Source organism: Cervus elaphus, chromosome 26, assembly GCF_910594005.1.
Source record: "Cervus elaphus chromosome 26, mCerEla1.1, whole genome shotgun sequence".
NCBI classification, from domain to species: Eukaryota; Metazoa; Chordata; class Mammalia; order Artiodactyla; family Cervidae; genus Cervus; species Cervus elaphus.
The window spans coordinates 13,096,143-13,119,927 of NC_057840.1; the positions used below are offsets into that span (position 1 = coordinate 13,096,143).

A 23,785-nucleotide genomic window follows, 5' to 3' on the forward strand; every position below is an offset into this window, starting at 1 on the left:
AAACTATTCAAACCAAGACTGGGGGTCTACATCTAAATTTTAGTTACCCTTCACAGTACCAAACTGGGCATGACCTCAAGTTAAATGCCATAAGAAATGGCAATTCACCCAGTGATAATTCCTTCTTACAAGTACTGGTTTCTGTCTGCTTTTGGTTGCTCACCAGTGTTGTTCAATAGCTTTTTCTTAAAATATGTTGTCTTGAGTTTATCGTTGGTATTTGCAGGACTGTTAGCCCAAAAGCAGCTAATCAGCTATAACCAAAAGGAGAACTCTGCACATTATTTTAGAAAACTAAGCAATTAACTTGCTACTTTCAATTGAGACAAATGGAAAAGAAAGTAATGAAAGATAAATGGATTTTATAATGATTAAAAGTAAATCATCTTGGGGCCTTGGTATTTAAGAACAATAAATAGAATATAGGCTTGCAAGGTTTTGGATAATAGAGTATTTTAGGACTTCGGATTAAAAGCACTCGTTTGCCTCTCACACTCCTCAAATCTTTCTAATGATTACAAAGAATAAATAAGTAATAAAACCACAGAGGCACAGACATTTGAAGAGGAGAAGACAACAATAAAATTTTGGAAGACTGACAAGCAAATGATAAGCAACAATATACTTAGCAGAGTAAAGAAAGGTGAGATAAAGTCGATGTGTAAATTGGAGGGGAGCCAGTATGTGCAACAGAACCCCCAAAAGGTGCAGTAATCAGAAACCCCAGGTAGTTCTGAAAGCGAGAGTGCAGGACAGTCTACAATTCAATATAACAAGCAGTATGATGCTTAAATCCTCTTTGCATCCCATACAACCAACAAGCCCTCCCTATCTAAATCCACAAGAAGTGTAGGCTTACTCCCTAGGGCAATGAGAGACAGCACCCTCAGGAAAACAGCACAGTTAGTGGAGGAGAGGCCTGAACTACAAACAAGAAGTAAAAGTTCATGTGCCAAATGTTATCAAGATCCACCTCCTACCACCCATCACAGCAGAACATTTGCAGATGACTGGAAGACTGTAGCCTAAAAGAAAAGACTCAAAGGAGGCTGGGGATCCCCGCCACTGGGCTTAGCCGCTCAGTCGTGTCGGACTCTTTGCAAACCCCGTGGACTGTAGCCCCCCAGGCTCCTCTGTCCAAGGGGATTCTTCAGGCAAGAATACTGGAGTGGGTTGCCATGCTCTCCTCCAGGGGATCTTCCCAACCCAGGGATCGAACCCAGGTCTCCCACATTGCGGGTGGATTCTTTACCATCTAAGCCACCAGGGAAGCCCTTCCTGCCACTGCCCCCAGTCAGTTCATAAAAAAAGGTTCTGCCTGTACTCATGGAACTTCCATTCAGCTTTCTGGGCCATCACTGCCACCAAAAGGGGCAGATCATTTGACCAAAGCCTCTAAAATTAAAATTAGTATATTGGGACTTCCCTGATGGTCCAGTGGTTAAGAACCCACCTTTCAATGCAGGAGATTTTGGGTTCAATCCCTGGTTGGGGAACTAAGATCCCAAGTACCGCAGGGCAATTAAGCCTGTGCACTTCAACTAGAGAAGCCTACGTGCCACGGCAAAAACCCAGCAGAGCCAAAACACATAAATAAACTCACATTCTGTAAAAAAAATTAGTGTCAAGTACTCACTGTCAAGCTCTGCTGCACAATTTTTAAGGCGGGGGTGGGGGGGGGGGCGGGCGGAGACTAGAAATACCAGCACTACCTCAGAGAAATGAGAACCAGGTAGCAACTGTCCTGAATATAACTTAGAAATTCAAACTGCACCAAACAACTTCAGTGATGGCCAGCCCAATTAACAAAAGGGCTAAAACAATCTGGTCTGGATGCCTTAGTTTGCCCAGGAAAACTGAAATGGAATGTAATAAAGGTCTCTAGCACTTCAGAAGGTCTACTGGCATAATTATCAAAGGTCATCTTATGTGACATTATTAGTACTAGGAAAAATAGTCCTGACATTTAAGTAAAAGGAAACTGACCTGTAAGCATTAAAAATTAACCATCAGTCTGAGCAGTCAGTTATACTCTTGAGTATTTTGGGGAAAAAATCCACAAACTTTTTCTAGAAAGAATAATGACCAAACCTTATTAATAACAGTTACCTTTACTACTCTTAAACGGGATTTACAACATACAACAGTATTAAGCAAGGCATCCTATCTCTAAAGGATCAGTTTTCCAACCCCCTCTTTCCTATTCCATGTGATAATCTCCCTCTGTCTGTGCCTTAGGGCTACCAAGGACAGTTACCCCAGCACTGAACTTCCCCGATATTGAAAAAAAAAGGCCAACTATGTCCTTATGCTTTGAGTTATTTCCTATTTTCCAAAACAAGCAAGCTGCAAAGATTAATTAAGATGTCATGATGTGGACTTCTCTGGTGGTACAGTGGTTAGAACTCTAAATTTCACAGGATGACAAGCCCTCTTGAGGAAATGGGACACACGAACCACTTCTCATCACCTTTGACAGAGCACAGCAAAGAGAGATGTTGCTGGGACTTCCCTGGTGGTCCAGTGGTTAAGACACTGCGTTTCCACTGCAGTGGGTGTTGGTTCGATCCCTGGTTGGGAAACTAAGGTCCCACATGCTATGCCGCGTAATCAAAATAGGAAAAAAAAAAAGAAAGAAAGAAAGAAAGAAATGTTGCTGTAAACAACTGAAATTTTAACAAACTCTTCTAGGGCCAAATATGCCAATTTAGAACTCCAAGAGGCCCAGGCACAAGGGGATTCTGCACCCACTCAATTCTTCTTTCATGGTCCTGTACCTCCTGAGATGATCACGAAAAACAGTGTGAACAGGGCAGATTTGAGAAAGGCCCATGTGTGGCCCAGGTGCACAGTACCTGCTCCAAGACTTGAGGCTAGAGCAGGGGAACCAAGACAAGTTCATCCACATTTCAGGCCTGCAGGAGCACTAGGTGATGATAACTCCTGGGGAAGGAGCAAGAAATCCATCCTTGTCACAGATCAACCCTGACAGGTAGCAAAAGCAGTCTGCTGCTGGGTAGGGATAGGACAGCCTCCCATATGCAGGCCCTGCAGGGACAGCTGGCACAGGTTAGCTGCTGCTGGGAAAAGCAGGAAACACACGTCCTCCTTTACCAGAGTGAGGCAGAGGCAAGCCAAACACTGGAGGAGGGGCAGAGAGCCCACTCGGGCCAGATTCTACGCTGGTATGAACCAGATGTCTCCTAGCACTGGAAGACAGGCGGGGAAACTGCTCACCCCCCACACCCTCCGCCCTGCTCCCCTCCTCCTCCCCTACTGGTAAAAGCAAAGCTCAGCCATCACAGACAAGAATCTGCCTGCATTCTAAACCCTGCTCTGAGTCAGAGGCAGTGGGGAAGTGACAGAATCACTGAGAAAGCTCTGCCCTTGGGGCTCAGGTAACAGAACTGGCCTAAGACTGAGGTTCAAACAGGAAAGCTGCAAAACTCCTTCCAGCACCTAAACCTTACCTCAAACAACAGGAGCGGGCAGTCTGCCCCTGGGAGGGGGCAGGAATATGGTGAGAGACCCTACACAAGCACACAGGGCAAGCTGCCAGTGAAGGGTGGCACAGACAGGAGCAACCACAAAACCCTCCAACGCTGACGGCTTCACGGCAAAAACAAGCGGCACTGACCCACTGCGAGAGGAACCTGAGGTCAGTGGTACACCAGTGTAACGATAACCACCACCCCAGACCTCGCTCAGCAAACTAGACTGACTCATCCTAATTACCAGGAGCGGGGTATGAGTTCTGAGTGTAAATATCTAAGGTTCTACGCTTCATCTATAATCAACGTGTAACACTCAAAAAATCACAAGAAACATCTTTCAAAATGATAAAAACCACTGTCAAGAGAGAAAAATAGCAACAGACTCACACTTAGAGATGGTGCACATATTGGAACTTATCAGATAGAGACACTGAAATAAATTTTAATATATTAGAAGATCTAGTAGAAAATAAGGTTGACACTTAATAAATGTTCAGCACAGAGATGAAAGATGAATTCCTCTGAAGGGTGAATCAGCAGACTGGATACAGTAGAAGAAAGAATAAGTAAACTGGAAAGAATAAGTAAACTGGAAGAAAAGTCAACAGTAATGATTAAATGGAAACACAAAGAAAAAAATGAGTGAAAAAACAGAATGGTGCCTTTTAGAGCTGTGGGACAATACAGACTAACATATTTGCAACTGGAATTCCAAAAGAAGTAATGAGTAGAAGAAGTACTTGAAGACATAATGGCCCCAAACTTCCCAAAATTAATTTAGAAAACTCCAAGTAGTTCCCTGGTGGCTCAGATGGTAAAATGTCTGCCTGCAATGCGGGAGACCAGGGCTCGATCCCTGGGTCAGGAAGATCCCCTGGAGAAGGAAATGGCAACCCACTCCAGTACTCTTGCCTGGAAAAATCCCAAGGATGGAGGAGCCTGGTGGGCTACAGTCCATCGGGTTGCAAAGAATCTGACATGACTGAGTGACTTCATTGATTGATTGACTGAAGTAGAAAATATAAAAGGAAAATTACATCATATAATAGTCAAACTGCTGAAAAACAAAGTAAAATTTTAAAGGCAGTCAGAGAGGAAAGAAACCTTATGTCCTAAAGGGAAACAGTTAAGAACAACAACAGAGTTCTCATCTATGCAAACTAGAAGATGGTGTGATATTTTTAAAGGGCTGAGGAAGATAAATGGCTAAACCTAGAATTTTACACCCAATGATAACACATCCCTAAAATGAAGGCAAAACAATGACACTGACAGATGAGGAAAAGCTGAGAATTTGTTGCCAGAAAACCTGTACTACAAGAAATGTGAAAGTCAGGTCTTTAAGGGAAGTCTGGATCAATACAAAGAAATAAAAAGCACTGAAAATGGTAAAAATATGGGTAACTTTTTTCATTTTCTTAATCTCATTAAAAGATAAGTGACAGTCTAAGCAAAAATAGTAATATATTGTAGGATGTATAGAGTATGAAGAATAAATAACAAGGATTAGACAAGACACAAGAGAAAGAAATGGAAGTATAGCCTGTGTACTCTTATACTGTACATAAAATGGTTTAATACTGTTTGAAGGTAGACTGTGATCCATTAAAAATGAGTATCATAAACCCTTAGTGCAATGACTAAAACAAAGATGACAAAAAGGTATAAGGAATAAGTTAACCGTGAAGAGAAAATGGATTCATTAAAATATAATGATGACTATGTCAACAATGCGGGAGACCCGGGTTCAATCCCTAGGTCGGGAAGATCTCCTGGAGACGGAAACGGCAACCCAATCCAGTATTCTTGCTTGGAAAATCCCATGGACAGAGAAGCCTGGTAGGCTGTACATGGGGTCGCAAAGAGTCGGACACGATTGAGCGACTTCACTTTCACTTTCATGTCAACAACAGATGATACCACTCTAATGGCAGAAAGCAAAGAGGAAGTAAAGAGCCTCTTGATGAGGGTAAAAGAGGAGAGTGAAAAAGCTGGCTTAAAACCCAATATTAAAAACACTAAGATCACAGCATCGGATCCCTTCACTTCAAGGTCCCATCACTTCAAATAGAAGAGGAAAAAGTGGAAGCAGTGACAGATTTTCTCTTCTTGGGCTGTAAAATCACTGTGGATGGTGACTGCAGCCATGAAATTAGAAGACACTTGCTTCTTGGAAGGAAAGCAATGACAAGCCTAGACAGTGTATTAAAAAGCAAAGACAGCACTTTGCCAACAAAGGTCCATACAGTCAAAGCTAAGGTCTTCCCAGTAGTCATGTATGGATGTGAGAGTTGGACAGTAAGGAAGGCAGAGCACCCAAGAATTGATGCTGTTGAACTATGGTGCTGGAGAGGACTCTTGAGAGTTCCCTGGGCTGCAAGCAGATCCAACTAGTCAATCCTAAAGGAAATCAACCTTAAATACTCACTGGAAGGAGTTTTGCTGAAGCTGAAGCTCCAATACTTTGCCCACCTGATGCAAAGAGCTGACTCACTGGAAAAGCCTCTGGTGCTGGGAAAGACTGAAGGCAGAAGGAGAAGAGGGCAGCAGAGGATGAGATGGTTGCATGGCACCACTGATTCAATGGACACGAACTTGGGCAAACTCCAGAAGACAGTGAGGGATGGGGAAGCCTGGCGTGGTACAGTCCATGGGGTCACAAAAAGTCAAACACAACTTAGTTACTCAATAACAACAACAACAACATTAGCATGTCAACAATGGTTGAGTCAGGATAGGTGAAGGATTTCTAGAGATCACTGCATCACCTTTACAACTGGGTTTTTTTTTTTTTTTTTTGTAAGTTTGAAACTTTCTCAAAATAAAAGGTTTAACTGAAAACATTAATGACAAAAACTGTCCCTGAAGAAACCTCCAATATTTACTTAACCCCTGCTGAGTGCAAAGCCTGCAAAAGAAAATATGAAGCTGTGTAAGGAAAGATAACATATGAGCTCCATCAGGCTGCAGCTTACATTCTATGAGACCCCAAAATGAATAACTGACCATGAGTATATATCAGAAAACTGTCTAGAAATAACAAATATTTTGATTAAGGAACTGATATATTTCCTAACTCCAAGAGCCAATCATCTGGAAATAGCAAAAATACAAGTCTCTCAACTGGTTACTATTTTGTGAAATCATTAAAATATCCCTACCAAAGGTGGTTTAAAAGTTCTACACATGACTCAAAGGATACTTACTGAGCACTAACCAGGAGCCATGCCCTGTACTAGATGCTATGGGCAGGGAGAGAAACAGCATATTAATACCCTGAAACTCAATTTAAATTAAAAGACAGAAATAGATGAAGTGCCCCAAAAGATAATATATTAGGTGGGTGCAAAAGTAACTGAAATTTTTGCATTGTTGAAATTTGCCATTTGATATTGGAATACATTCTAAATAAATACAGTTATGTTATATATAACTTTAATGCACATTTCTTGCTTTTATGTTTTTTTGCTAATGACATTCCTTGCTATTTATATTTATTTTAGACTACAGAAATGATGTTAGACAAAAAGCAAATTTGAGTGATTTTCTTATTGGAGTTCAAAATGGGTCATAAAGCAGTGAAGACAACTTGCAACATCAACAACGCATACGGCCCAGGAACTGCTAATGACCATTCTATGGTCGTTTGGCATTTGAAGCAAACTGGAAAGGAAAAAAGCTCGATAAGTGGGTGCTTCATGAGCTGACCACAAATCAAGAAAATCATCATTTGGAAGTGCCGTCTTCTCTTATTCAATGCAACAATAATTTATCAATCAGATTGTGATGTGCAACAAAAAGGTAACTGTCAGGAAGCATTTAACAGGAGGTTTCCTGTGTGCTGTTTTGGATCTGTCATGAATCCTCTGTTCCTTATTAATTCCTCAGGAATTAAGAGGAGAGGCACGCCTTTCTGCCTCTCCCGGGGCTGAGGAATACAGGCATCTCCTTCGTTAGTTTTTCAATACGGTGATAAGTACCCTCTTCCTTCTTATGAACCATACGGTAAAAGTGATTGTTTACAACTCTCTCTAATATGGATAGCCTTATGTTTTGTAAGTCTGGAATTTTAATCTTTATCTTTGCTGAGAATAACTACCTTGTAAGACAGTATAATGCCCACACCAAGTTGATTAAAACACCTTTGCTCCATCAGAGCTTGGGTCCCCGTGTCTTTCTTTCTTTCTCTCTCTCTCTTTCTCTATTTCTGGCTGATTCCCTGGAGTGGGAAGGCCGGCTGTGTAACCCAGAGAATATTAGCCTTTCCTTCTTTCACTGTCTCATCATCTACTCCGGACCACCAGGTTCCGGTCCATTAAAGGATCAACAGGTAACAACTGGCTCAGTAGCTGGACTGAGAAACTTCAAAGCACTTCCCAAAGCCAAACTTGAGCCAAGAAGAGGTCATAGTCACTGTTTGGTGGTCTGCTGCTGGGTTGATCCACTACAGCTTTCTGAATCTTGGCAAAATCATTACATCTGAGAAGTATGTTCAGCAAATCAATGAGATGCACTGAAAACTGCAAAGCCGGCATTGGTCAACAGAAAGGGCACAATTCTTCTCAATGACAATGCCCAACCGCATGTCACACTACCAATGCTTTAAAAGTTGAACAAATTACATGTAAATCCATGGCTGATTCATATCAATGTATGACAAAACCCACTGGAAAAAAAAATAATAATTAAAAAAAATAATAAAAAAAATAAATAAATAAAAGTTGAACAAATTGGGCTATGAAGTTTTGCCTCATCCGCCATATGCACCTGACCTCTCGCCAACGGACTACCATTTCTTCAAACATCATGACTTTTTGTAGGCAAGATGCTTCCATGACCAGCAGGATGTAGAAAATGCTTTCTAAAAGTCCGTGGAATCCTGAACCACAAATTTTTATGCTACAGGATAAACAAACTTATTTCTTGTTGGCAAAAATGTGTTAACTGTAATGGTTCCTATTCTGATTACAAAGAAGTGGTTGAGCTTAGTTATAATGACTGAAAATTCATGGTGAAGTGAAACTCACTCAATCGTGTCTGACTCTGCAACCCCATGGACTGTAGCCTGCCAGGCTCCTCTGTCTATGGAAGTCTCCAGGCCAGAATACTGGAGTGGGTAGATATTCCTTTCTCCAGGGGATCTTAACAACCCAGGGATTGAACCCAGGTCTCCCACATTGCAGGTAGATTCTTTACCATCTGAGCCACCAGGGAAGTCCAAAATTCATGGTGTGAAACCATAATTACATTTGCACCAACCTAACATGTTCTAACAGAGGTCCTATATCAAATGCTGAGGAAGGAAGCCCAGGGGAAGAAGCAAGTCCAAGAGAACCAGGCTAAGAGAAGAAGACTGAAAGGAAGAAACTGTTAGGAGAACGAACTGTGTTTAAACAATGGTTAAACAACTGCCCAAGATCACAGAGGAGGCTGAAGAGAACTGACAGGAGCACAAAAAGGGTCAAGCCTTAGAAAAGAGTGAGCCTTAGAAAGAAAGTGTCTGACTTTTTAGCACAAGGGAGAGAAGAAAGAATACAGGTATCACTAACTTGAAGTTCCTTGTATTCACAATGAATACCTATGGGTTGCACTTGGGCTTTTAAAAAAATTTTATTTTAATTAATTTTTATTGGCGAATCGCTGCTTTGCAATGGTGCTTTAGTTCCTACTGTACCGCACGCTGAGTCAGTTACATGTGGACATAGGCACCTTTTCCCCCTCACAGTCACACCATCCAGCCTGTGCACACGCTTTTTCCGGAACCTACAGTATTGTTCCCTTTCCTCTGTGTGGTTCACACCCACTTATCTTTGATCTCTGCTCAGTCTTCCAGTCTTCACTCTTAGCGCAGCAGACCTCGCTTTCACAATACTCCTCAGTCTTGGTTAACACTTCGTGTTCTGCACTAGATTATAAACTCCGTAACAGCAGGGGGCACCTCTGTTCTAAATTTCCAGGTCACAACCCAGGGCCTGGTACAGTTCGGGACACACAGCAGATCCCAGGGAACTATTGCTTAAATGGTGAACCAACACACAGAAAGAGAAGGTAAAACTTACAGCCTCTATTTTCTATGAGTGACAACTACACACACAGTCACACAAAAAAGTAAAAGCTATACTTCCCTAAATTTCTAAAAATAAAAATTGTCTCAATCTTCGTTCAGGTTTTTCAGTAATATCTTATGGAAAAACCTGTATGACTTTTAATTAGTAATGTTATTCAGCACAAGAGAAGAGCTGCAAGTAATAGGCACTTCACTGTAACTTCATAATGAATTAGTTCACAAATGGCACTCACAAGTGGGTTACGGCACAAAGGCTGAGCCAGGATCCAATCTAGAGTTGAATATGATAAAACAGGAAGCAGTGCAATGTAGTTTAAGCATAACAGCTTAGAATCAAGTTGCCTAGGTTAAAATAGTGGCTCCATTTTCATCAGCTATGACTTTGGCAAGCTACTCTACTTTTTGTAGTGGCCTTAACTCCAGGACGCACTCCACTTCCAGCAACAGCATCACTTTTTGTTCAAGGAGTCATATCCTCCCTGACACTTCAGTCTGGCCCTTCTCTAAGCTACAGGATGAACTTGTAACCTAGGTTTAAGTGATTAACTTATACCGTTTCCCCCTAAATAGAACCACTATTCTAGCAATCAGAACATGATCAAAACTGTGCCAATCAGAGCCAATCCCAAGAATCTTCTGTTAGTTACTAGATAAAGGGGGTAGAAATCTTCCCTGATGGCTCAATGGGTAAAGAATCCGCCTGCAATACACGAGACACAAGAGATGTGGGTTTGATCCCTGGGTCAGGAAGATCCCCTGGAAGAGGAAATGGCAACCTCCTCTAGTAATCTCGCCTGAGAAATTCCATGGACAGAGGAGCCTTGGGTGCTACAGTCCATGATGTCCGTAACAGTCAGATAGGACTGAGTGTGTTATTCAACATCCTGGAGAAGGGAATGGCTACTCACTCCAGTATTCTTGCCTGGAGAATTCCATGGACCGAGAGGCACCTGGTGGGCTATAGTTCACGGGGTTGCAAAGAGTCAGACATGACTGAGTGACTAACACTACACTACTGCAGATATTAAATATTACATACTAAAGTATATATTTCTTATAGAGACACTTTATGTCTCTCTTGGGCCGATCAAGCTGAAATCTGAACTGACATAAAAATGGTGTAATTGTTAGAAAATGAAGAATATTTTAAAAATGAGGAAAAAAATTTATGCCATGATCTGTGCTTCTCTGTGGTACAGCTTTGATTAAAACTTGTGTCCAAACACTATCTCTGACCTACGAAGCTAGATCTGGCGTACATTTCCTTTAGGAAGGTATCATTAACATTTTAAATTAGAACAATTAAGAAGAAAAAGACAATTACATTTAGCCCTGTGCTTTCTTCTACTTTCCTAGATGACTGTGCCAGAAATTACCAGTAATCTGTCTGTCTCACATTCATCCTACTTTGTTGCCTTTGACAACATCCTGGGTTATCTATTACCTCCTGAACTTTTGTATGAGCTAAAAACTTTGCTAGTCTCATGTCAATTCACTATACCCATCACCAGACTGATCTTTCCAAGGCTATCTCTGATCATACTGTTCCCACATCCAAACATCTCCAATAGTTCACAATGCTATCAAAATTAAGAATACATTTCTCAGTCTGGTTTTCAAGGTCCTCTGCAATCTTCCCTAACATGCCTTTATAGTCTCCTTTCTTATAATTCTCTTAACAGGTAGACTAAGCTCCAGAACACACCTCCAGCTTTTCTGTGTCGACAGCCTGAGTTATGCATTTCCCTTCACTTGGGTGTGCTTCTGCCTCACTTCCCACTGAAATCCTGAAGACAGTTTCAAGGCTCATCTGTATCATAAAGGCGTCTCTGACTTTCCTAACCCACATCTCCCTCCCTGAAGTCTGATCTCACTTTCCTTATAGCCCTCATAGGGCACTTCTCCAGGTCCTGTCCAACAGTCATTTACTTTCTCCTGCTAGCAGGAGGATCCCAGGGCAGTGCCTCAATCAACTGCTGCTTGATTAAAATTAAAAACCAAACTCTGTCAACAGGAAAAAAAAAAAAAGACATCTTACTTGGCAATCGGGGGAAAAGTCTTATTAATAGGGTAGAATATACTGTTCAATAGAAACTCCAAAAGAATTTAACCTTAAATCAATGACCTCACTGGAAGAGTGTCAGCCACTCAAATCACTGTGGGAGATATGTAGCTGGGAACAACATGTGTTATGTTTCAAACAGAGCAAACTAGTCTCTGGTCTCCACCAATATATCAAATGAATAATAAATGAATGAATAATAATAAAAATGAAAATAATAAATGAATAATAAAGTATGACTGTCCTATTCAATGGCTCATTTATTTAACAGCATTAGGATGTGAAGGGTTCACATGAGAAGCTTTTCTGGAAAAGTGGCTTCCTACTGCAGAAACAGGTCAGACATGCCAGCAGCCTGGACCAGCTGAGAGATGCTCATGGGAAAGCTGACCTCTACTTCACAGAGGCCAGCAGAAGACACTCAGGCAGAAAGAGGGCGGCACCCGCTGCCAGTGACCTGCACCTGGTAAGCGGGTCTGCAGCACACACAGAAGGTAAGAGGGTGTTAGAAAACAGTTTATTTCTCTGTGAAACTTCCCAAACAGCATCTGTCCTGGGACAAGCTATCCCAGACCCTGCTGGAAGATTCCATACCCTCTGCTGCTGGAAAACATTCTGCACACTAATTCCATCTGCAATGAGTTGACCTGTGTATCCCTCAAACTCAGATGTTAAAGTCTTGCAGTACTTCAGAACATGACCTTATGTGGATACGGGGTCAATGCAGAGGTGAGGTCATAAGAGAATCAGGCAGACTCCTCCCCCAATATGACTGCTGTCCTTATAAAAACAGCAAATCCGGACACCGACAAGCGCACAGGAGGAAAGTTATATAAAGATGAAGTCAGAGATCAGGGTGATTTTCCAACAAGCCAAGCAACTCCAAAGACTGCCGGCAAACCACCAGAAGAGAGGCGAGAGGCATGGAACAGATTCTTCTTCAAGCCCAAAGATGAGCCTGATCTCAAAGTTTAGCCTTCAGAACTGGGAGATAATAAATTTCTGTGGTTCAAGTCACTCAGTTTGTTATATTTTGTTTGGGCCTACTTAGCAAACTGACAGAGCTGCTGGTGTCTTTCCATTTATCCTATCTCTGATTGACTGTGACAGCCACACGCCTCTTCAAGTAACCAAACTTCTTGAAAATGGTAAGTGTTGCACTAGTTCAACAAACACAAAGGGATGACCTGAATGTGGCACGCACCGAAGGCAGGGCAGGTGACTGACGTGGTCTCTGCCCTCATACGGGTGACAGTGTTATCAGGATAACTAACAAGAAGCGGTTTCCCTGCTGGCTCAGATGGTAAAGAATCTACCCACAATACAGGAGACCCAGGTGCAACCCTTGGGTTGGGAAAACACCCTGGAGAAGAGAATGGCAACCGATTCTAGCATTCTTGCCTGGAGAATTCCATGGACAGAGGAGCCTGGTAGGCTACAGACCATTGGGTCGCTAAGAGTCAGACACGACTGAGTGACTAACACACACACACACAACAAATCAAAATTACACAATGATAAAATTACAGCAGCGATAACAGCAATGAGTGATGCATTTCCTTTCCTCTTTAGACTGAGGATAGCAAATATACTGAACTCTTCCTGGATGACTCATGGACTCTCCGTGGAGACCCGGCGTATGGCTGTAAGCCCTTCATTGTTTTTGCTTCCCTCCCCATGCCAGGCTGGCAGACACCACGAAGTCTACTTCCATCAGCTACTGTTCTACTTCTCTGCTCACTCATTCAGGTTTTTCTATAATATCTTACGGAAAAATGCGAATAAACTTTTTGGCCAACTCAGTATTTCCAGCTTGGTGCTTCTAATTTGTTGTGGGCTACGAAAATCAGGTAACTAATATTGCTAACAAACATGGACTAAGTAATAAAAATTGTTGCAAATGAGAACAAAAGATCCTGCTTGTCTCAGAGACAATTTTTTCCTATGGAATTCTGTTGTAAGACAAAGGTGGAACATTGTTGCATTTAAACTACATGTTTTTGAATAATTTCATTAGTTTGTATTATATTACCTGTCAAACCCTTGTTTTCTTTCAAAGGGAATACAGTACAGGGATACTGTATGAACAGTGATTTAGAGAGAAATACTGTCCAAATTCAGAATTAAAGAATTTATTGTCCTGTGTAAGACATGCTTTTTACTAAGTGCAAATGTTTGTTACTAACTGAAAATTATGTTTATAGTTACTAACTAACATGGTTGTTACTGTGAATCATATTACCAAGTAACAGGGCTAAGAGGTGTATAGCATTACAACTGTGGAAAGCCTGCCAAAACATTCTGCAGTACACAGTAAATTCCACCTACCTCTTATGCATATCCAACAGTCATCTTTTTTGTTGTGTTTTTTAAGTTCTTCTTCAGTTACTTCAATTAACCTGCCTTTTAATCCCGTTAGATCCTTTCCACTTTTGGTCAGTCGAATCCAATCCATGAGACTTCTGCCCTGTTTCAGAGGGACCTCAAAAAGGAAAAGCGAAGAATTCAATGTGGCTTCTTCAAGTCAGCTCAATTTCCTTCCCCCTCCTGCTGCTTGTCTTAGGACACTTCATTACTCTGATTCCCACTCAAAAGGATAAGAAAACAAATCTAAAATTTCTAAAAATCTTCTTCCATCTTTAGGAGGGTGTATTAGAATTACAAATGGAACATTATATAAAACACCTGGGCCATGAGATGGGGTTTAGAAATTCTGGACACAAATGAAGATCTAATGAAATCATAGTACAAGGGCAGTACTGAACCCAGAGTTAGAAGACAAGTTTTGGTCCTGGCTGTATCACTAATATGTTGTAGCTGCTTACTAACCTGGACCAACATTTTTTTGCCTTAAAAAAATCAAATGAGATTTGATAGAAGAAAATAGAAACAATTGGCTAAAGTTGACTTTCCAGACTTTCAACATCCCCAGAATATTAGGACTACATGAAATAGAAAGATGTTTTCTAAGAATCCATCCACCAAGAAACAATGGTTATCAAGTAATAGAAAACAATAAAACCGCCTCACTCCAGGGAAGGGGCTGGCAAACGGGTCTGTGCCTGTTTCTGTGCAGCCCTTGAGCCAAGAATAATTTCTACACGTGGTGGTGGTGAAGAGACTGAGTCCTTATGACATCCTCAAAGCCTAAAATATTTATTATCTGGCCGTTTCCACAAAACTCTGCCTGCACCTGTTCAGAGGGTCTAATAACAAGATGTTTGGGATTTTGCAGGGCTTTGTGTTTAATACAAAATACATTTTCAAGGCTTTTAGAAAAGGGGTATTATTATGTCATTAGTATTTAAACCAGTTAAGACATCCCAGTGGAAATTTTTCCAGACATCTAACCTGTATAACTAGCATGTAATGCAGTAACAGATAACTGTTTAATGTAAAAGCAGTCACATTATTCAAGGAAGCTTCTTGCTATAGACTGAATGTTTGTATCCCCCCACCAAATTAGGTTGAAATGCTAATCCTCGATGTGCTGGTATTAGGAAGTGGGGCCTCTAGTGGGTGACGAGGTTGTTGGGATTAAGGCCCTTATAAAAGAGGCCATATAGAGAGCTCCCTCACCTCTTCCACCAAGTAAGGACACTGAAAAGATGGCTACAAACTAGGAATCAGGCTCTCACCAGACACAAAACTGGCCAGTTTTGCACTGATCTTGGATTTCCCAGTCATGATGAGTGAGGCAGGAGGTAGATGGGCCACTCTAGCGTAAAGTCACTGGAGATTCATTCCTGGTTGACCAAAACTCCAAGACTAGAACAGTTGGACAACTGAGAGAGGCGATCTCCCCGACTACATCTGTGCAGAAAGGATCCTTGGAAGCCAAAATGGGACAGATGCCAACTGATGCTCTTTACCCATAGGCTCATTGTCCATCTTGGCTAAGAGACGTGTGCACACACATTGGAGGATTCTGAGATATACCAAACACAGACTCTGAACCAGGCAAATCAAAATGACTGGCCACTTCAGGCTCTACTACAAAGCCACAGTCATCAAGACAGTATGGTACTGGCACAAAGACAGAAATATAGATCAATGGAACAGAATAGAAAGCCCAGAGATAAATCCACGAACCTATGGACACCTTATCTTTGACAAAGGAGGCAACAATATACAATGGAAAAAAGACAACCTCTTTAACAAGTGGTGCAGGGAAAACTGGTCAACCACTTGTAAAAGAATGAAACTAGAACACTTTCTAACACCATACACAAAAATAAACTCAAAATGGATTAAAGATCTAAATATAAGACCAGAAACTATAAAACTCCTAGAGAAGAACATAGGCAATACACTCTCCGACATAAATCACAGCAAGACCCTTTATGACCCACCTCCCAGAATATTGGAAATCAAAGCAAAAATAAACAAATGGGACCTAATTAAAATTAAAAGCTTCTGCACAACAAAGGAAACTATAAGCAAGGTGAAAAGACAGCCTTCAGAATGGGAGAAAATAATAGCAAACGAAGAAACAGACAAAAGATTAATCTCAAAAATATACAAGCAACTCCTGCAGCTCAATTCCAGAAAAATAAGTGACCCAATCAAAAAGTGGGCCAAAGAACTAAACAGAGATTTCTCCAAAGAAGACACACAGATGCCTAACAAACACATGAAAAGATGCTCAACATCACTCATTATTAGAGAAATGCAAATCAAAACCTCAATGAGGTACCACTACACGCCAGTCAGAATGGCTGCTATCCAAAAGTCTACAAGCAATAAATGCTGGAGAGGGTGTGGGGAAAAGGGAACTCTCTTACACTGTTGGTGGGAATGCAAACTAGTACAGTCACTATGGAGAACAGTGTGGAGATTCTTTAAAAAACTGGAAGTAGAACTGCCATATGAGCCAGCAATCCCACTCCTGGGCATACACACCAAGGAAACCAGAACTGAAAGAGACACGTGTACCCCAATGTTCATCACAGCACTGTTCATAATAGCCAAGACATGGAAGCAACCTAGATGCCCATCAGCAGACGAATGGATAAGAAAGCTGTGGTACATATACACCATGGAATATTACTCAGCCATTAAAAAGAATTCATTTGAATCAGTTCTAATGAGATGAATGAAACTGGAGCCCATTATACAGAGTGAAGTAAGCCAGAAAGATAAAGACCAATACAGTATACTAACACATATATATGGAATTTAAAAAGATGATAATGATAACCCTATATGCAGGACAGAAAAAGAGACACAGATGTATAGAACAGACTTTGGGACTCTATGGGAGAAGGCGAGGGTGGGATGATCTGAGAGAACAGCATTGAAACATGTATATTATCTATGGTGAAACAGATCGCCAGCCCAGGCTGGATGCATGAGACAAGTGCTCAGGGCTGGTGCACTGGGAAGACCCAGAGGGATGGGATGGGGAGGGAGGTGGGAGGCAGGTTCAGGATGGGGAACACATGTAAATCCACGGCTGATTCACGTCAATGTATGGCAAAAACCACTACAATGTTGTAAAGTAATTAGCCTCCAACTAATAAAAATAAATGGAAAAAAAAAAAGACCAGCCAAAGGAAACCCAGAAGATATGCCCCATGTAAGTAATTCAAACTGCCATGAGGATACGACTCAGCAACTCTCTCTTAGTCTGCCTGTGTGTCTATCCACATGTACTGTACTCTTTTGCCTCCTAATAAATACTTTACTTGTTTCACCACTTTCTGTCTTTGTGGGAATTCTTCTTCTGCAAAGCCGAAGGGCCAGGGCCTTGTTACTGACTGCTAGCCTGTTGGCTAGGATTCGGTGTTCTCAACGTTACAACTCAAGCTTTGGCCAGGAACCCAAGCCCTGCTTCAAAGGGCTGCAGGTCGAGGTGACCTGAGATCAATTAGAAGCGTGAGAAGTAAGTTTCTGTTGTCTATGAGGCGCCTATGGTATTCTGTTAGAGAAGCCCAAGGGACTAAAATGCTTACATGTGTCAATTCCCTAAAGCATATCTATTGTAGACATTCAATTGTCCCCAAATAGTCAGGTTACTCGTTCTGTGGTGCCTTGCCAATTTCACATTTCTTCTTACCAATCCTCATCATCCTATTCTTAGCATCACTAACTACAACTCTCTAGGTCTCTTGGTCTTCAGAAATGAAGTGTGAGAACCTATGATCTTTCCTATCCCAAAGACAGGAAAGATTCTTTCACCATTCCATACCTGCAGGGTAGTTAAAAGTTATCTTTTGGAAATGCAGATCTAATTCAGGGCCCTGCCTCCTTCAGTGGCTCCTCATATTTCTTATAATGTTTCTAAATTCCCTAGAGAGGTTGACCACACCCTTCATAATCTGGTCGGAGTTGACTTCACTAGCTCCATGTCTGCACTTTAGTCCCTTCCCATTCTATGCTTTGCAAATGTGCATGTTCAGTCAGTCTCATCCCACTCTTTGCAACCCCATAGACTGTAGCTCACCAAGGTTCTCCATCCATGGGATTTCCCAGGCAAGAATACTGCAGCGGGTTGCCATTACCTCCATCAGGGAATCTTCCCAACCCAGGGATCCAACCCGCGTCTCCTGCGTCTTCTGCGTCGGCAGGCTGACTCCTTGCCACTAAGCCACCTGGGTAGCCATTCTATACTTTGCTATGCTGTGCTTAGTCGTTCAGTCATGTCCGACTCTTTGTGACCCCACCGACTATAGCCCGCCAGGCTCCTCTGTCCATGGGGATTCTCCAGGCACAAATAGTAGAGTTCCATATTTTAGGCAAATGGAAAATGATTCGCCCCTCCCCGCCACAGACATTACTTCCTCCAGAAGCTTTCTCTGGCATCAACTTCTTCGTGGTCATAATAGACTGTTATAGTCCTTAGGCATTTATAACTGTGAAGCCCACTGGTTTAAACTCTTCGAAAACAGAGCTGTTGGGGCCCAGCACAGGCCATGTAAGATGAATCCTTGAACTACCCTCTTGGTCTCCTTGAAAGGAGGAAACAAATCTCCCCTGTGGAAGGTGCCCTTCCTGTACTGGAAGATAGAAAGACCCCTTCTCCCAGCAATAGTAAATTCAGGGCCCAGAAGACTATAAGCAAGCTGTGTTACTTCTTTACTCATCTACTACCCAAGCCCAAACTTTGTTTAAATTCCTTACTAATTAAGTACCCAGACCTAAGTTTCTTTGTGCCATCAATTCCTCTCAAATTTGGTATCATGCAGGGCCCTGTTGGGCTCCTGGGCACAGAGCTTTTCTGTGTCCCTCATTTCTTTGATTACTGGAAACAGCCTTCATTAAGCCTCTGTAACCTTCCCTGAGTTCAGATGGGCAGCTTCAAGCAGCTGCTAATTAGGGAAGGGAGGGGTGGTGAGACCAGGGAGAAGCAGTCAAGAGCAGTCTTGGGGCAAGTTCCTGTTTCCCCATCAAGTCTGCGTGCTCAGGTCCTTCAGTTGCGTTGACTCTTTGCGAGCCCACGGACTGCAGTCTGCCGGGTTCCTCTGTCCATGGGATTTCCCAGGCAAGAAGACTGGAGTGGGCTGCCGCTTCCTTCTCCAGGAGATCTACCCGACCCAGCGATCAAACCTGCATCTCCTGTGTCTCCTGCATTACAGGAGGATTTTTCACCCACTGAGCCACCTAGGAAGCCCAACAGTATCTTTGAGCTGTTTTTGCAGATAGTGAAACCCCTTCGAGGTGGGGGAAGTTATGGTATGCTGCCCACAAACACACAGTCCCCCAGAGCAGCTGGACCTGAAGGCTGTCGATGTTGACTCCTATTTGTTGTTGTTCAGTTGCTCAGTTGTCTGTCTGACTCTTTGCAACCCCATGGACAACAGCACACCAGGCCTCCTTGTCCTTCACTATCTCCTGGAGTTTGCTCAGACTCATGTCCATTGAGTTGATGATGCCATCCAACCACCTCATCCTTGGTTGCCACCTTCTCCTCCTGCCCTCAATCTCTGTCAGCATCAGGGTCTTTTCCAGTGACTCCTATTTACCTCACCACCAACCCATTGGAAGAACTGTCCACGAGCTGATCACACCTTCTTTACCACAGGACTTGCCACTCTCTTGCCCAAGTTGGGACGCGCGGTTTGAGGACAGGAGCCTGCCCTGTCTCCCTCTGCCTGGCAAAGCAGTGAAGCCGTCCTTTTCCCACTTCACCAAACTCTGTCTCCAAGGTCTGATTCAGCACCAGGGTACACAGAAGCTGAGCTTTCAGCATCAAATTTATTGTCTGAAAGCTTAAAAGCATGAATAAAATTTAAATCTTCTCTACTGCTAATCTGTCTTGTGTCAACTTTATCAGTCTAGCCACAAGAACTCAAGAGGGATGGATAAAAGTGGAAATTTCTCCCTCCCCAACAAAGACCACATCTCGAGCATATGTTAGGTTCTCAATAAATACTTACTAGTTGCTTATTAGAAATAACATTAGCCACCATACTGAGTGCATACTCTGCACCAGGCACTGTGCTACGGGCTTTTTCACACAGCAATCCCTCAACAATCAATGAGGTCTGCATCAAAGTCTACAGGCCAGTAACATCTAGTAAGTGCTTACCATAACCCAGGACTATGCTGAGAGAAACTTTAGCTCATTTAATCCTATGAACAATCCTATAAAATGGATATGATTCATATTATTCCCATTTACAACTGAGGAAAGAGACTCAAAGAGGCTAAAAGGTAGAGATGGAAAAAGAATGAATCTTTCTCACTCAAAAGCCCATGCTTCTAACAAATATGATACACAAACCTCCCCAGCTAAGTTCTGTCTTCTCACCCACAACCTATTTCATACACTCCTGACACAGGTTCTCACATGTTCCAGATTAGCCAGTTTTGAAATTGAGCAGGGCCCTGAGGGACCCTCCCGGGTGCGTGTCCCTGCTTCTTGTTTTTAGAAGAAGATTTCGCCTCCGAGGCCTTCCCCTAATTCCAAAGAGCAGACTCAAACAGCTAATGACTACAGATGTGAGAAAACGCAGAAACCCAGGAACATTGGTCAAGCAAGAAAATAACATAGTCACAGAATTCCTAGTCCCTCCTGAATGGATACAGTTAAATTGTTTTACAGAAACCAGAACCTCAAGGGAGAGAAACTGCTAATCACAAGCATACAGACCCTAGACTGGCTGGAACAAGACAGAGGATTGAGATTTCTAAAATATCACCAGCAACCAAACAGAAGAGATACACAAGCTAACCATGCACCTTGAGACTCTCATCTCAAATGCTGAGTTTAAAAATCTTTGCCTGAAAGCCATCATGGAGTTTCGGTCTTTTGGTCATTAGCTGCCTGTTCTCCCTGCTTCTTCTTCTTGTTCAGTCACCAAGTCGTGTCTAACTCTTTGAAACCCCATGGACTGCAGCACACCAGGCCTCCCTGTCGCTCACCATCTCCCAGAGTTTGCCCAAGTTCACATCCATTCCAACAGTGATGCCATCCAACCACCTCATCCTCTGTCACTCTCTTCTCCTTTGCCTGCTTGATGCCCTGCAAATAAAAGCTGTACTTTCCTCCATCACAACCCAGTGTCAGTGGATTGGCTTTGCTGCATGTCAGGCAAGTGAACCCAAGTTCAGTTCAGCAACAATTTCACAAAGGGGGAAAAAAAAATCAGTCTGAGTGTGAATTGCACACTAATCTTATTTTATTCACTTTCTGGGCCCAAACACTCACCTGTGACATCACTACCATTTCCTTTAAACGATACTGAGAACATGGCTGATAGCTTTAAAGGAGAAGGGCAGCAACTCTCATATTCTAATTCAGAGGTTCTTTCTTTGCAAAGTTTCTACTGTTTAGCCAAGCATTTAAGGAGAGAAACAGGTCAAACCCCAAGGAGAGGACAAGTGATTGGATGGTTGGCCGATATATGGAGCAATAAAAGAAAAGTCACCATCAGAGTCACACCATATGAAGCCTCTTTCAAGGCAGCATTTCTTAACCTGTTTCCTTTGCTGTGAAATGGCGATAACAAAAGCAACCATTTCACAGGGTCACTGGAAAGACTACACAAGCTAATACATGTAACGCACTCAGGCTGTCAGTGAGCATTTAATCAATCTCAGTTACACTATTATAGTTGGGATTACAGACTTCTGAAAAAGCTAATGAAAGCTACAGATCTCTGAACCCATAATTCTGACCTAGGGTCAAACTCTAGGTCCATGTGGAGAAAAGAAAGTTGATGAAGTTCCCAAATGATGTTAATGCTAAAGACTCAAGAGTCCAGAAATGAAGAAAGGAATGGCCCGATCAGATGGAAGTCTTGAAAACAAAACATGAAGATGTGGTTATTGAATGAGGAACTAACAAACAACAGGAGCAAGCAACATTCATATTGCAACGAACATGGGAGACAATTTCATTAAATTCTGCAAATATAAAACACATTTGCATCCCACCTGTTGGTAACAGTATGTTCAACAAAATCTTAAAGAGATTAAAGAGATTATTAGCTTCAAAATTAGCAAGAGATATCACTAGAAAAGACAGTGATAAAACAATCAAGAATCAGAGGAAGAGACAAAGGCAGTGTGCCTTGGAGAAGTGTCCCTAAACCTAACCGGAGGTTTGTATATGGAAATTTGTTCTCTCTTCTCCAATCTTCCCTAGGTCCTGGAGTCCCCACCCTTGGCAGGATAAATACTGGTCACTGTTGCTGTTGCCCAGCCTTTCCCCTCTTCTAGGGAACCCAGATCGCTCACAACTCCTTCGGAAAGTGAACAAAGGAACGAAGAGCAGGTTATGTTGAAAGAAGGAAGCCGATACAGAGTACCTACAATATGGGAAGCACAGAGCCTGGCATTACCTTATATCTGAATTTGATTAATGGGAAAAAGAGTTGCAAGAAGGGAACTGACAGAACGGGATAAAGGGATGGATAAGAAAAGGGGCCAGTTGGTAAGAGATGAAGGTTAAGAGAGTTCCAGGACTGGAGAACCAAGGGATCTGAAAGAGATCGCCAGCAAGGGTAGGAGGGAATGAAAACCGGAGGTGGGGACAGGAGGTGGGAAAGCGTACCTAAGGAGAGAACGGACTGTGCCGGAGGCTGAGATGCCGGCGAGAAGAGAGGACTGCAGCGCGCTTACCTTGCTACGCCCCCCGGAGGCGACGCGCTGCTGCGAGCTGGGGCCCGGGAAAGACTGGGAAGGGACGTTCAGCATCCTGGACCCCTGGCCCGGGCCTTGCCCGGGGTCCGCCGCCCGACTCGACAGCTCAGGTCAACGCCTGTGGAGTAACACCTCCCGCTCCGGCTCCGAGGCCGGGCAGAGGCCAAGCCCCCTACCCACTTCCGGGGTCGCCCGGGGTGAGGCGCGCCATGACGCAGCACGTCGAGGCCGTGGGGCGGGGCCAACGAGGCGAACGGAGAGCGGGCAGGGGCGGAACCAGTGCAAACTACGCATGCCCCATTCGTCCTGCACCCAGAATTTCAGCACTGCAAGGAGGTGACAGCTATTCGGTGGAAAGATTAAAGAGTGAAACTGTTGCTAAGCCTTGGTGCTGACCGAATCTGAGAATAAATTTTTAGAGATGCCTGTGAGCCCAGAACACAACTGTCTGTCCATTGTTAAAGCACTACCATCACACTGCTTGAAATATGGAATAAAATAACACTATTAAGGCATTTTGATTTGCCAGAAACTCTCTTTTAAGGCACCAATCTGTACAGAAAAGAGAACTTTTAAGAGCTGAGATGTCACATGCAAACAGGCACTCCTGTGAGGTGCAGAGAACACTTAACCTTTAAGAACTCTCGCTAATGACTAGTGAACGAGTTGAAGAGGTTAGTAAATTCTCACTCTGCTCCATTCACCCACCCACTAGGTCTTCCTCCTCATTTAACTTCCTCTCTTTCTTGAAAGATACGGCGAAATGTGACTAATGCAACTCACCCCCGAATGTTGTGTTGCACAGTTAGCCAAGTTTAAGAATCAGATAGGTTTAGTTTGGATGCCATCCCTGGGGTTAATAAATGAGCAATATCTCAATGCCTCATTTTCCATTTACCTAATGAGTTTAGGTCTTAGTAAGGATTAAGTGAGATGTCTGGCTAATGGTAGGCACTCAATAAATGTGACTGTGGATCTTAATACTATTCCAACATATTAATAACAGCAGCACAAATACTGTGCACGCAAACACCAGTCTCTAATGCTCAAGGTCCATGTTGGATGTATGATCTG

At 42.7% G+C, this 23,785-nt stretch overlaps 1 protein-coding gene across 2 annotated transcripts in view; it reads right to left on the reverse strand.

The window, feature by feature from the left end:
- The window catches only part of LOC122684216 (cytochrome b5 reductase 4), a 106,070-nt gene extending 83,170 nt beyond the window's left edge, over window positions 1-22,900 (reverse strand). For both annotated transcript variants that reach the window (XM_043888214.1, XM_043888213.1), the window contains exons 1-2: window positions 22,691-22,900; window positions 13,952-14,105 (exon numbers count right to left, since the gene is read on the reverse strand). In XM_043888214.1, coding sequence (XP_043744149.1) covers window positions 13,952-14,105; window positions 22,691-22,765 — 229 coding nt within the window. In that variant the 5' untranslated portion in view covers window positions 22,766-22,900. The remainder of the gene's footprint in view (window positions 1-13,951; window positions 14,106-22,690) is intronic.
- Between the last annotated feature and the right edge of the window lie 885 nt (window positions 22,901-23,785).